General features: G+C 43.3%; 1 protein-coding gene across 1 annotated transcript in view; it reads right to left on the bottom strand.

Annotated features, from left to right (window-relative positions):
* Nucleotides 1-15,585, bottom strand: part of LOC139415448 (androglobin) — a 106,531-nt gene that overhangs the window by 71,275 nt on the left and 19,671 nt on the right. The window contains 2 exon segments of the mRNA XM_071163537.1: nt 2,113-2,211; nt 2,505-2,686. Coding sequence (XP_071019638.1) covers nt 2,113-2,211; nt 2,505-2,686 — 281 coding nt within the window.

Genomic DNA, 15,585 nt, shown 5'->3' with positions numbered 1-15,585 from the left:
TAGGCAGAAGCAGGCGCGTAAACATTCATTCAAACAGCACTTTCGAAGAGCTGCTGGCAAAACGCACGTTGTGCGTCAAGCATTGCGCTGTTTATGACTTCAAGCCTATCAACTCCCGAGATGAGGCTGGTGTAACCGAAGTGAAATGGCTAGCTAGTTAGCGCGCGCTAATAGCGTTTCAAACGTCACTCGCTCTGAGCCTTGCAGTGGTTGTTTCCCTTGCTCTGCATGAGTAACGCTGCTTCGAGGGTGGCTGTTGTCGTTGTGTTCCTGGTTCGAGTCCAGGGAGGAGCGAGGAGAGGGACGGAAGCTATACTGTTACACTGGCAATACTAAAGTGCCTATAAGAACATCCAATAGTCAAAGGTTAATGAAATACAAATGGTATAGAGGGAAAAAGTCCTATAATTCCTATAATAACTACAACCTAAAACTTCTTACCTGGGAGACTCATGTTAAAAGGAACCACCAGCTTTCATATGTTCTCATGTTCTGAGCAAGGAACTTAAACATTAGCTTTCTTACATAGCACATATTGCACTTTTACTTTCTTCTCCAACACTTTGTTTTTGCATTATTTAAACCAAATTGAACATGTTTCATTATTTACTTGAGGCTAAATTGATTTTATTAATGTATTATATTAAGTTAAAATAAGTGTTCATTCAGTATTGTTGTAATTGTCATTATTACAAATAAATAAATAAATAAATAAATACAATCGGCCGATTAATCGGTATCGGCTTTTTTGGTCCTCCAATAATCGGTATCGGCGTTGAAAAATCATAATCAGTCGACCTCTAGCGAGAATGGATGGGAAAATAAGGGTGCATTTATATATTCATTTTGGCTATCTACAGAGCACTTGTTTGAGTGTGCCACAGGGCAGAATAGCTGATGAATTTACGAATGCACAACACCCATTAGAAATTACAGGTGACAGTAAAGGTTGGCAAAAAAGTTAGTCACTAACACTAGCTAATATGAAAACAGCCTAACTAGCTCTGCTAGGGCGAGTAAATTGGTCAGAGTGGGGTGTTCTCTCATTTGTGGCTGGAAGTAGCTAGCAAGCTAGCCAACTTTAGCCATTTTATTGGACACATACACGTGTTTAGCAGGTGTTATTGCGGGTGTAGCGAAATGCTTGTGAGGTCAGAACGCTCGGATCAACCCTACTCCTCAGCCACGCTACGAGAGCGAAACGATCAGAATTTACGAACGGACAACAACATTTATGAAAGGCCCAGAGCGCACTCTGACAGACTGGAGGCAATTTACGAACGCACCCCATTACAGACAGAGAAAGAGGGAGTGGGCATGAGCTAAAGAGAACCCGTGCAGGCAGAACAGTTTAAACAAAATCACTCAGTACAGCAGTATTTTCAATACACACGATATTGCTGTTAAGAAAATTCCAGATTGTCTGCATAATCAAATAGCATTCAGCTCAGACACCCATACATACCCCACAAGACATACCAGGAGTCTCTTTACGGTCCCCAAGTCCAAAACAAATTTACAGCAACGCACAATTCTATACAGAGCCATGATCACATGGAAATCCAATCTCAATTTACTCAAGCAAACAACAAAATTACCTTTAAAAAACAGATTCAACAACTGTGAGGGTACACAAACAAGCACACTAACACAAATGTTTTGTTGTTGTATTGTTTGATTATCATTATATTTTAAATGTGTGTTACTGTCCTTGTCTATCGTCTTGCTGGAATAACCAGTTGAGGCCATGTTGGCAAACCAGGTTTTTGGCTAAAATGTCTGGGTAAAGTTCATAATGCCGATGACCTTAACAAGGGCCCCAGGAACAGTGGAAACAAGATAGACCTAAAACATCAAATATTTACCACCATATTTTAAAGTAGGTATGGAGTTCTTTACTGTTTCGTATCCTTCCTTCGACGCCAAACTCACCACTGTTTCTATTTTCATGTCATCTGACCACAGCACCAGTTCAAATCCAAGTGCAAATGCCGTTAAGCATACTTCAGGTGTTTACATTTGTTGGATGACATGAAAATAGAGCTCATCGAAAGAAGGATGTGATCAGCAGAAAAAAAAATATTTAAAAAAAGTGATCTGTGTGTAACGTACTGTCTGTAGTGGGCTGATTGGTAGTGTTGGGCTGGACAGCAGTGGGCTGAGATGACTTTCTGTCTTTATCCACATCTTTCCCTTTCTTCTTGGCTGAATCTGACAGCAACATAACAAGTCAGTAGGAAAACATAAATACAGGAGTGAGTAAGAAGACGGAAAAGGCAGTGGTATACTTTCTCCCACAGACAGTTCAGTCAATCCGTTGATTAACTCAAACACTCGATTAGATAAAATAGCCCACACACGTGATCCTAATCTAATCAATGATTTAATTGACTCTCTTAATTAAAGCAGTTTAATCAGCGCCTGTGTAAATTGCTACCCGTGTCAGGTTTAGTGGGACAGACAGACAGACAGACAGAGGGAGAGAGAGACAGACAGAGCAGCACCTTTGCTTTTCTCCGGGGTTCTGGTTGCTGTGGGAGACTCGCCCTTGCACTCGTTGAGTCTGGACTCCCTCACTCCGGAGGTTTCCGTGGTCAGGGGCTTCTCCTCCGAGCTCTCCTCCACATACTGGAATTTGGGAACGGTGTCCTTCAGGAAGTCCCAAACCTTGCCCAGGTACCGGGACCTGAGAGATTGGACACATCACACTGTAAAACTATCTACCCAGTTGTTTATCAATGATCCCACATGACTGGATATGTAATAACTTACTAACAACTAACCAAGTGTTAGATTAATAGAATGAGATGTGTTAGTGCTGGGCAAAAAAATAAAACTAGAAGGTTGGTGCTCTAAATAAAGCACTTAACTATTTAAAATGTTATTTGTGTCTGGTATCTGATTTCAGTCCTGTCGATTGGCCACCATGGTACATAATATATGTCAAAACAGATGAGTGTTGTTATGAGTGGCGTTCATTTAGCTCCGGGCATGCTCCATATCCGGGGCGGCAGGGTAGCCTAGCGTTGGAATAGTAACCGGAAGGTTGCAAGTTCAAACCCCCGAGCTGACAAGGTACAAATCTGTCGTTCTGCCCCTGAACAGGCAGTTAACCCACTGTTCCTAGGCCATCATTGAAAATAAGAATTTGTTCTTAACTGACTTGCCTAGTTAAATAAAGGTAAAATAAAAATAAAATAAATAAATATCCATTCATTTCAGGCTTTATTGAAAGATTTCCTGCCAGTGATTCCAAAACAAGCCTTTTTAAATTAGGATAACTGAACGATCAAATCAAATTTTATTTGACACACACACACACACACACACACACACACACACACACACACGTTTAGCAGATGTTATTGCGGGTGTAGCGAAATGTTTGTAGAGGGTTGTCATTATGCTTATTCTTACGATGACTCATTGACAGCTGCCTGCTCTGGAGTGCCTGTGAAGTTGTGGCTGGAGTTTAAATAGTCATGTTAGCTGCTGGCAGTGTGTGTGTGTGTGTCAGTGGAGGCTCCTTAGAGGAGGAGGGGGTGGACCATCCGACTCAGTGAATTTCAGACAAATACAAATAGCAAATGTTTTATTAAACCAAATAACTGATTATCTTACGGCAAAAAAGACCTTCTGGATATCAGGACAGCGATCACTCACCTCGGATCAGACAAAGATTTTATCTTCAACAGGACATACTCCAAACACCCGACAAGGCCAACATCCCAGTTATTGCAAGAGGAACAGAGGACACAGAGGTGTGCCTCGCAAGGATTCGCAGGATCAATATTACGTAAGGATCCGCAGGATCAATATTACTCACCAACGTGCAATCATTGGACAATAAATTAGACGAGGTACGATCACGAACATCCTACCAATGGAACATCAAAAACTGTAATATCTTGTGTTTCATCGAATCGTGGCTGAATGATGACATGGATATTCAGCTAGCGGGATATGCGCTGCACCGACAAGATGGGGGGGGGGGGGGGGGGGTATGTGCAATAAGACCACAATCAGTCAGCTGTATAAGGAAATCAGCAAACAGGAAAGCGCTCACCCAGAGGCAGAGCTCCTAGTGGCCGGAGACTTTAATGCAGGGAAACTTAAATCAGTTCTACCTAATTTCTATCAAGATGTTAAATGTGCAACCAGAGGGAAAATAATTCTGGATCACCTTTACGTGTACAAAGCTCTCCCTCACCCTCCATTTGGTAAATCCGACCACACAAGCACACAACCTTACAAGCAAAATGAAAGCAGGAAGCACCAGTGACTTGGTCTATAAAAAAAACTGGTCAGGTGAAGCAGATGCTAAACTACAGGACTGTTTTGCTATCACAGACTGTGACATGTTCCGGGATTCTTCCGATGGCATTGAGGAGAACACCACATCAGTCTCTGGCTTTATCAATAAGTGCACCGAGGACGTCGTCCACACAGTGATCGCACGTATATACCCCAACCAGAAGCCATGGATTACAGGCAACAATCGCACTGAGCTAAAGGGTAGAGCTGCAGATTTCAAGGTGTGGGACTCTAACCCGGAAACTTATAAGAAATCCTGCTATGCCCTCCGACGAACCATCAAAGAGACAAAGCGTCAATACAGGGCTAAGATTGAATCGTACTAGACCAGCTCCGACGCTCGTCTTATGTGGCAGGGCTTGCAAACTATTACAGAGTACAAAAGGGAAGCAGAGCCACGAGCTGCCCAGTGACACGAGCCTACCACACAAGCTAAATCCCTTCCATGCTCGCTTCGAGGCAAGAAACACTGAGGCATGCATGAGAGCATCAGCTGTTCCGGACGACTGTGTGATCACGCTCTCCACAGCCAACTTGAGTAAGACCTTTAAATAGGTCAACATACACAAGGCTGCGGAGTCAGACGGATTACCAGGACGTGTGCTCCGGGTATGTGCTGACCAACTGGCAGGTGTCTTCACTGACATTTTCAACATGTCCCTGATTGAGTCTGTAATACCAACAGCTCACCATAGTCCCTGTGCCCAAGAAGACAAAGGCAAGACTAAGGAGTTGATTGTGGACTACAGAAAAAGGAGGACCGAGCAGGCCCCCATTCTCATCGATGGGGCTGTAGTGGAGCAGGTTGAGAGCTTCAAGTACCTTGGTGTCCACATCAACAACAAACTAGAATGGTCCAAACACACAAAGACAGTCGTGAAGAGGGCACGACAAAGCCTATTCCCCCTCAGGAAACTAAAAAGATTTGGCATGGGTCCTGAGATCCTCAAAAGGTTTTACAGCTGCAACATCAAGAGCATTCTGACTGGTTGCATCACTGCCTGATACAGCAATTGCTCGGCCTCCCACCGCAATGCACTACAGAGGGTAGTGCGTACATAGGGTAGTGAGTACGGACTAAGCTGCCTGCAATCCAGGACCTCTACACCAGGCGGTGTCAGAGGAAGGCTCTAAAAATTGTCAAGGACCCCAGCCACCCCAGTCATAGACTGTTCTCTCTACTACCGCATGGCAAGTGGAACCGGAGTGCCAAGTCTAGGACAAAAAGGCTTCTCAACAGTTTTTACCCCCAAACCATAAGACTCCTGAACAGGTAATCAAATGACTACCCGGACTATATGCATTGTGTGCCCCCCCCTCAACCCCCCTTTTACACTGCTGCTACTCTTTGTTTATCATAAATGCATAGTCACTTTAACTATACATTCAGGTACATACTACCTCAATTGGCCCGACCAACCAGTGCCCCCGCACATTGGCTAACCGGGCTATCTGCATTGTGTCCCGCCACCCCCTCTTTTACGCTACTGCTACTCTCTGTTCATCATATATGCATAGTCACTTTAACCATATCTACATACTAACTCAATACGCCCGACTAACCGGTGCCTATATATAGCCTTGCTACTGTTATAGCCTCACTACTGTATATAGCCTCACTACTGTTTTTTTTCCACTGTTGATGTTTTTTTTTTTTTTTACTTACCTATTGTTCACCTAATACCTTTTTTGCACTGTTGGTTAGAGCCTGTAATTAAGCATTTCACTGTAAGGTTGTACCTGTTGTATTCGGAGCACGTGACAAATAAACTTTGATTTGATTAAAACAGACTTTTCAATGAATGTCTCAAAAACACCCTCTAGAGTAGCACCATGGTGTAGCCAGAGGACAGCTATTTTCCACCCTCCTCTGGGTACATTGACTTCAATGCTGTTTCGCCATTGAGTAATTGTCTCTGGCCCCATCCCAGTTAGGGTGAGTGATGAGCTCTACAGCAGAGTCTCAACTCAATCGCTGGTTGAAACAGTTTTCTGCCCCTCCCAAAATATATATTTTGTAGATAATTGGCCCCCTTTCTGGGAATCACCCACAGGACCAAACCTGGCCCGTTGAGGAGTGACGGACACCATCCTAGCTGGCGGAGTGCTCTCATCTTATCTCTCAACATAGACAGGGCTCTAACTCCACAATGAGATAGGGTGCAGGCCAGGCAGCAGGCTGTTAGCCAGCCTGCCAGCTTAGTGGAGTCTGCCACTAGCATAGTAGTCAGCTCAGTTATCCCCATTGAGACCGTGTCTGTGCCTTGATCTAGGTTGGGCAAAACTAAACATGGCAGTGTTCGCATTAGCAATCTCACTGGAATAAAAACATCCTCCATTCCTGTCATTATTGAAAATATTGTGATATCTCACATCTCAAAAAAGGGCTACTTAATGTTAGATCCCTCACTTCCAAGGCAGTCGTAGTCAAGAAACGAATCAATGATCAGAAACTTGATGTGATTGGCCTGACTGGCTCAAACCTGATGAATTTACTGTGTTAAATGAGGCTTCTCCTCCTGGTTACACTAGATTATATTCCTGCGCATCCCGGAAGAGCCGGAGGTGTTGCTAACATTTACGACAGCAAATGTAAATTTACCCCAAAATAAATGACTGCATTTTTGTCTTTTGAGCTTATCATCATGAAATCTATGCAGCCTACTGAATCACTTTTTATACCTACTGTTTACAGGCCTCCTGGACCGTAATGTGTTCCTCACTGAGTTCCCCGAATTCCAATCGGACCTTATAGTCATGGCATATAATATTCACATGGAAAAGTCTTATAGACCAACTCCCACCTTCGAAGCCATCACAGACTCAGTCGGTTTTGTCCAACACGTCTTCGGACCTACTCATTGCCAAAGTCATACCCTGGATCTAGTTTTGTCCAGTGGAATAAATATTATGGATCTAAATGTTTTTCCTCATAATCCTGGACTATCGGACCACCAAATAATATTCTGCTCAGACCCCAACCAACGATCATCAAAAGCCGTGCTATAAATTCTTGGACAACCCAAAAGATTCCTAGATGCCCTTCCAGACTCCCACCACCTACCCAAGGACGTCAGAGTACAAAAATCTGTTAACCATCTAACTGAGGATCTAAATGTAACCTTGCGTAATACCCTGGATGCAGGGTATTATTTTTACACCCCTAAAAAAAAAAAAACATTTGTCACAAGAAATTAGATCCCTGGTATACAGCAAGAATTCAGAAAACTGGAACGGAATGGCGCTTCACCAAACTTACCCTTCTGACTAGCTTGGAAAGACAGTGCAATATCGAAGAGCCCTCACTGCTGTTCAATCATCCTATTTTTCCAACCTAATTGAGGGGAATAAGAACAATCCTACATGTATTCTTGATACTGCCGCAAAGCTAACTAAAAAGCAGCATTCCCCAAGAGAGGATGGCTTTCACTTCAGCAGTGATGAATTCATGAACTTCTTCGACGAAAAGATCATGATCACCGTAAAGCAAAATACAGACTCCTCTTTGAATCTGTGTATTTCTCCAAATCTCTAGGATAAATGGAGACACTGAAAGTTTTAGACACATTCATGAAAATAATCATGGCCTCTATACCTTCAAGCTGCATATTCCAACTACTGAAAAAGCAACTTCCTGTGCTTGGCCCACCAATGTTGAGAATAACAAATGGCTCCCTATCCTCTGGATATGTACACAACTCACTGAAAGTGGCAATAATAAAGCCAAACCTTGACCCTGAAAATGTTTTTAATAAACTATCGGCCTACAGTACCAGTCAAAAGTTTGGACACTACTCATTCAAGGGTTTTTCATTAAATTGCACTCTTTTCTACATTGCAGAATAATAGTGAAGACATCAAAACTATGAAAAAACAAATATTGAATCATGTAGTAACCAAAAAGGTATTAAACAAATCAAAATATATTGTATTTTATATTCTTCAAAGTAGCCACCCTTCGCCTTGATGACAACTTTGCACTCTTGTCATTCTCTCAACCTGGAATGCTTTTCCAACAGTCTTGATGGAGTTCCCACATATGCTGAGCACTTGTTGGCTGCGTTTCCTTCACTCTGCGGTCCAACTCATCCCAAACCATCTCAATTGGGTTGAGGTCGGGTGATTGTGGAGGCCTGGTCATCTGATTCAGCACTCAATCACTCTTCTACTTGGCCAAACAGCCCTTACACAGCCTGGAGGTGTGTTCGGTCATTGTATTGTTGAAAAACCAGACGGGATGGCATATCGCTGCAGAATACTGTGGTAGCCATGCTGGTTAAATGTGCCTTGAATTTGAAATAAATCACATAAAGTGTCACCAGCAAAGCACCCCAGCACCATCACACCTCCATGCTTCACAGTGGGCACCACACGTGGAGATCATCCTTTCACCTACTCTGCATCTCACAAAGACATGGCAGTTGGAACCAAAAATCTTACATCAGACCAAAGGACAGATTTACACCGGTCTAATGTCCATTGCTCGTGTTTCTTGACTCAAGCGAGTCTTCTCTTCTTATTGGTGTCCTTTAGAGGTGGTTTCTTTGCAGCAACTCACCCATGAAGGCCTAATTCACACATTCTTCTCTGAACAGTTGATGTTGAGATGTGTGTGTTACTTGAACTCTGTGAAGCATTTATTTGGGCTTCAATTTCTGAGGCTGGTAACTCCAATGATCTTGTCCTCTGCAGCAGAGGTAACTCTTCCTTTCCTGTGACGGTCCTCATGAGACCGTCAGCCAGTTTCATCATAGCGCTTGATGGTTTTTTCAAAGGCACTTGAAGAAACTTCAAAGTTCATGAAATTTTCCACATTGACTGACCTTCATGTCTTAAAGTAATGATGGACTGTCATTTCTCTTTGCGGATTTGAGCTGCTCTTGCCATAATATGGACTTGGTCTTTTAGCAAATAGGGCTATCTTCTGTATTCCACCCCTACCTTGTCACAACACAACTGGCTCAAACGCATTAAGGAAAGAAATTCCACACACCTGTTAAATGAAATGCATTCCAGGTGACTACCTCATTAAGTTGTTTGAGAGAAAGCGAAGAGTGTGCAAAGCTGTCATCAAGGCAAAGGGTGGTTACTATGAAGAATTTCAAATATATTTTGATTTGTTTAAAACATATTTGATTACTACATGATTCCATATGTTATTTCATAGTTTTGATGTCTTCACTATTATTCTACAATGTAGAAAACAGTAATAGAAAAACCCAAATGAGTAGGTGTGTCCAAACTTTTAACCGGTACTGTATATCGAATATCCCATTCTTCTAAACATTTTTGAAAAAGTTGTTGCGCAGTAACTCACGGCCTTCCTGAAGACAAATAATTGTATATGAAACCAGTCTGGTTTTATACCCCATCATAGCATGGAGACTGCACTTGTGAAGGTGGTAAATTACCTTTTCAAGGCGTCAGACCAAGGTTCTGTATCTGTCCTCATGCTCCGAGACCTTAACTGCTGCTTTTGACACCATCGATCACCACATTCTTTTGGAGAGATTGAAAACCCTAATTGGTCTACACTGACACGTTCTTGCCTGGTTTAGATCTTATCTGTCTGAAAGATATCATCTCTGTCGATGGTTTGTCCTCTGACAAATCAAGTGTAAGTTTCGGTGTTCTTCAAGGTTCAATTTTAGGACCCGTATTGTTTTCACTATATATTCTACAGCTTGGTGGTGTCATTCAAAAACACAATGTCAACTTTCACTGCTATGCGGACGACACAGCTGTATATTGCGATGAAACATGATGACCCAAAATTGCCTACCCTGGAAGCCTGTGTTTCAGACATAAGGAAGTGCATGGCAGCAAATGTTTTACTTTTAAACTCTGACTAAACAGAGATGCTAGTTTTAGGCCCCAAGAAACAAAGAGATCTGACAAGTAATCTTGATGGTTGAACAAAATAAAACTGAAGGATATTGGCGCTACTCTGGACCTTGATTTCTTTGATGAACATATCAAGAATATTTCAAGAACAGGGTTTTTCCATCTTCGTAACATTGCAAAAATCTGATATCTTTTGTCCAAAATTGATACAGAAAAGCTAATCCATGATTTTGTCACTTCTAGATTAGACTACTCCAATGCTCTACTCTCTGGCTACCTGGATAAAGGACTAAATAAACTTCAGTTAGTGCTAAACACGGCTGCTAGAATCTTTACTAGAACCCCATAATGTGATCAAATCAAACTTTATTTGTCACATGCGCCGAATACAACAGGTGTAGACTTTACCATGAAACGCTTATTTACAAGCCCTTAACCAACAGTGCAGTTCAAGAAGAACATATTTATCAAGTATACTAAAATAAAGTTGTAAAAAAAGTAACACAATAAGAATTACAATAACGAGGCTATATACAGGGGGCACCGGTACCGAGTCAGTGTGAGGGGGTAAAGGCTAGTTGAGGTAATCTGTACATGTACGTGGGGGGGGTGAAGTGACTATGCACAGGTAACAAACAAAACAGCAAGTAGCAGCAGTGGACAAAAGGGGGGGTCAATGTAAATTGTCCGGTGGCGATTTCATGAATTCTTCAGCAGTCTTATGGCTTGGGGGTAGAAGCTGTTGAGGAGACTTTTGGTCCTAGGCCTGCCGTGCGGCAGCAGAGAAAACAGTCTATAACTTGGATGACTGGAGTTTCTGACAATTTTATGGGCTTTCCTCTGACACCAAAAATTACATAGGTCCTGGATGGCAGGAAGTTTGGCCCCAGTGATGTACTGGGCCATTCGTACTACCCTCTGCAGCGCCTTACGGTCAGATGCCGAGCAGTTACCATACCAGGCGGTGATGCAACCGGTCAGGATACTCTTGATGGTGCAGCTGTAGAACCTTTTGAGGATCTGGGGACCCATGCTGAATCATTTCAGTCTCCTGAGAGGGAAAAGGTTTTGTTGTGCCCTCTTCACGACTGTCTTGGTATGTATGAACCATGATAGTTCGTTGGTGATGTGGACACAAAGGAACTTGAAACTCTCGACCCGCTCCACTACAGCAACGTCAATATAAATGGGGGCCTGTTCAGCCCACCCTTCCCTGTAGTCCACGATCAGCTCCTTTGTCTTGCTCACATTGAGGGAGAGGTTGTTGTCCTGGCACCACACTGCCAGTTCTCTGACCTCCTCCCTATAGGCCGCCTCATCGTTGTCGATGAACACTGTTGTGTTGTCAGCAAACTAAATGATGGTGTTGGAGTCGTGTTTGACCACGCAGTTGTGGGTGAACAGGGAATACAGGAGATGACTAAGCACACACCCCTGACACTTTCAGACACTTGACAGTTGGTCCGCACATGCTTTGAGTACATGTCCTGTTAATCCTTCTGGCTCAGCAGCTTTGTGAATGTTGACCTGTTTAAAGGTTTTGTTCACATCAGCTACCGAGAGCGTTACCACACAGTCATCCAGAACAGTTGGTTGTCTCATGCATGCTTCAGTGTTGCTTGCCTCGAAGCGAGCATAAATGGCATTTAGCTCGTCTGGTAGGCTCGCTTCACTGGGCAGCTCGTGTCTGGGTTTCCCTTTGTAGTTCGAAATAGTTTTCAAGCCTTGCCACATCCTATGAGCATCAGAGCCAGTGTAGTAGGCAAACGTTTTTTATAATCAATCCTCAGGGTGTTTTTCAAATATCTATTAGATAATATATCAACCGGGACAATTGGCTTTTCAGTAGGAGCGAGAGGAAAAATGACTACCTCTGTCTTTTACGCAAGAATCACTCAGAGCCCTCAGCTAGCCACTGACGCAATGTAGTCGTTTACGCTCATTCTTCAAAATAAAGGCCTGAAACTACGTCTAAAGGCTGTAGACACCTTAGGGAAGCCACAGAAAAAGGAATCTGGTTTATATCCCTTTCAATGGGCAATAGGCATGCATAGAAAGACAGGGGTTTCAAAATAAGAGTCACTTCCCGATTGGATTTTTCTCAGGATTTCGCCTGCAACATCAGTTCTGTTATACTCACAGACAATATTTTTTACAGTTTTGGAAACTTTAGTGTTTTCTATCCTAAACTGTCAATTATATGCATATTCTAGCATCTGGTCCTGAGAAATTGGCGGTTTACTTTGGGAACGTTATTTTTCCAAAATTAAAAATAGTGCCCCTTAGTTTCAAGAGGTTTTAAGGCTAGGGCTGATTTCAAGGTTTTACTGCTAACCTACAAAGAATTACATGGGCTTGCTCCTACCTATCTCTACAATTTGGTCCTGCAGTCCATACCTACACATAAGCTACAGTCACAAGACACTGGCCTACTTGTCGTCATTAGTATTTCTAAGCAAACAGCTGGAAGCAGTGGTTTCTCCTATAGAGCTACATTTTTATGGAATGGTCTTCCTATCCATGTGAGTGATGCAGACTCAGTCTCAACCTTTAAGTCTTTACTGAAGACTTATCTCTTCAGTAGGTAATATGATTGAGTGTGGTCTGAACCTGGGGTGCCAAGGTGAACGGTAATGCACTGGAAGGGATGAACCGCCGACGATGTCTGATGGGCTCCCGTCTCTCCACTGAGATTATCTGCCTCTGATTCTATTGCACGGGCTGAGTCACTGGCTTACTACTGCTCTTCCATGCTGTCACTTGAGTGGGTTGAGTCACTGACATGGTCTTCCTGTCCGGTTTTGCGCCCCCTTATGCAGTGGAGGAGACCTTAGTGGGCTACACTCAGCCTTGTCTCAGGGTAGTAAGTTGGTGGTATGTTAATATCCCTCTAGTGGTATGGGGGCTGTGCTTTGGCAAAGTGGGTGGGGTTATATCCTGCCTGGTTGGCACTGTCCCGGGGTATTGTCGGACAAGGCCAGTGTCCCCCGACCCCCCCGTCTCAGCCTCCAGTATCTATGATGCAATAGTTTATGTGCCGGGGGGCTAGGGTCAGTCTGTTATATCTGGTGTAATTATCTGGTCTTATCTGGTGTCCTGTGTACATTTAAGTATGCTCCCTCTAATTCTCTCTCTCTCCCTCCTCCCAGAGGACATGAGCCCTAGGACCATGCCTCAGGACTACCTGGCCTGATGATTCCTGGCTTTCCCCAGTCCACTTGGTCGTTTGTTGCTCCAGTTTCAACTGTTCTGCCTATAGCTATGGAACCCTGACCTGTTCACCGGACGTGTTACCTTGTCCCAGACCTGCTGTTTTCGACTCTCTTTCTACCGCACATGCTGTCTCGACCTCTGAATGCTTGGTTATGAAAAGCCCCATACAACCACTGTGATTATTATTAAACCCTTCTGGTTATCTATGAACGTCTTAAAGAACAATCTGGCCTTAATGGCCATGTACTCTTATAATCTCCATCCGGCACAGTCAGAAGAGGACTGGCCACCCCTCAAAGCCTGGATTCTTCCTAGGTTCCTGCCTTTCTAAGGAGTGTTTCCTAGCTAACGTGCTTCTTCATCTACATTTCTTGCTGTTTAGGGTTTTATGCTGGGTTTCTGTATAGCACTTTGTGACATCTGCTGATGTAAAAAGGGCTTCATAAATAAAAATTGTTTTAATTCAATACAAAACCTAGGAGGCTGATGGTTCTCACCTCCTTCCACTGACATAAACAATAATTATGTCAACCTCCAGAGGACATCCTCCAAATTATCAGAGCTCTTGCAGTATGAACTAACATTTTGTCCATCAAATCAAAGTATCAGAGAATGAATCAAGCACTGAAAACATAAGCTATAACTAGCTACCACTGCAGTGAATAAAGTGTGCTGAGAAGTTGACTCAAAGAGAGAGACACAATAGTTGAACAGTTTTGAACAAATTAATTTCTTCAAAAATTATGGAGAAGCAGCAGAGAGAAAGAAAGAGAGTGCTGGCTATATTTCATTAAATTTTTCTTCTCAGTTTACCTTTCAATTACTTAGCTAATGCAGGTAATTTAGCCAACTCAGCAACCTGACTCAAACAGGGAGGAATGCTATTTATGATAACTAGCAGGCTGAGGCTATCCAACACTGCATCTCTTCCATGTCAAGATAAGCTTTCGGATTCATTAATGTGTTGTCACCGGGCCCGCCGGTGTAACTGCTAGCTGTTCAGTCGTGGCCAAAAGTTTTGAGAATGACACACATATTCATTTTCACAAAGTTTGCTGTTTCAGTGTCTTTAGATATTTTTGTCAATTGAAGTTGATGCAAAGAGTCAATATTTGCAGTGTTGACCCTTTTTCAAGACCTCTGCAATCCGCCCTGGCATGCTGTCAATTAACTTCTGGGCCACATCCTGACAGATGGCAGCCCATTCTTGCATAATCAATGCTTGGAGTTTGTCAGAATTTGTTGGGTTTTGTTTGTACACCCGCCTCTTGAGGATTGACCACAAGTTCTCAATGGGATTAAGGTCTGGGGAGATTCCTGGCCATGGACCCAAAATATCGATGTTTTGTTCCCCGAGCCACTTAGTTATCACTTTTGCCTTATGGCAAGGTGCTCCATTATGCTGGAAAAGGCATTGTTCATCACCAAACTGTTCCTGGATGGTTGGGAGAAGTTGCTCTCGGAGGATGTGTTGGTACCATTTTTTATTCATCGCTGTGTTCTTAGGAAAAATTGTGAGTGAGCCCACTCCCTTGGCTGAGAAGCAACCCCACACATGAATGGTCTCAGGATGCTTTACTGTCGGCATGACACAGGACTGATGGTAGCGCTCACCTTGTCTTCTCCGGACAAGCTTTTTCTGGATGCCCCAAACAATCGGAAAGGGGATTCATCAGAGAAAATGACTTTACCCCAGTCCTCAGCAGTCCAATCCCTGTACCTTTTGCAGAATATCAGTCTGTCCCTGATGTTTTTCCTGGAGAGAAGTGGCTTTTTTGCTGCCCTTCTTGACACCAGGCCATCCTCCAAAAGTCCTCGCCTCACTGTGCGTGCAGATGCACTCACACCTGCCTGCTGCCATTCCTGAGTAAGCTCAGTACTGGTGGTGCCCCGATCTCGCATCTGAATCAACTTTAGGAGATGGTCCTGGCGCTTGCTGGACTTTCTTAGGCGCCCTGAAGCCTTCTTCACAACAATTGAACCGCTCTTCTTGAAATTCTTGATCATCCGATAAATGGTTGACTTAGGTGCAATCTTACTGGCAGCAATATCCTTGCCTGTGAAGCCTTTTTTGTGCAAAGCAATGATGACGGCACGTGTTTCCTTCCAGGTAACCATGGTTGACAGAGGAAGAACAATGATTCCAAGCACCACCCTGTTATTTGAACTCAATCAGCATGACAGAGTGATATCCAGCCTTGTCCTCGTCAACAC

Source organism: Oncorhynchus clarkii, chromosome 8 (genome assembly GCF_045791955.1).
Source record: "Oncorhynchus clarkii lewisi isolate Uvic-CL-2024 chromosome 8, UVic_Ocla_1.0, whole genome shotgun sequence".
Taxonomy (NCBI): Eukaryota; Metazoa; Chordata; class Actinopteri; order Salmoniformes; family Salmonidae; genus Oncorhynchus; species Oncorhynchus clarkii.
This window is presented reverse-complemented; position numbering and strand designations above follow the sequence as displayed.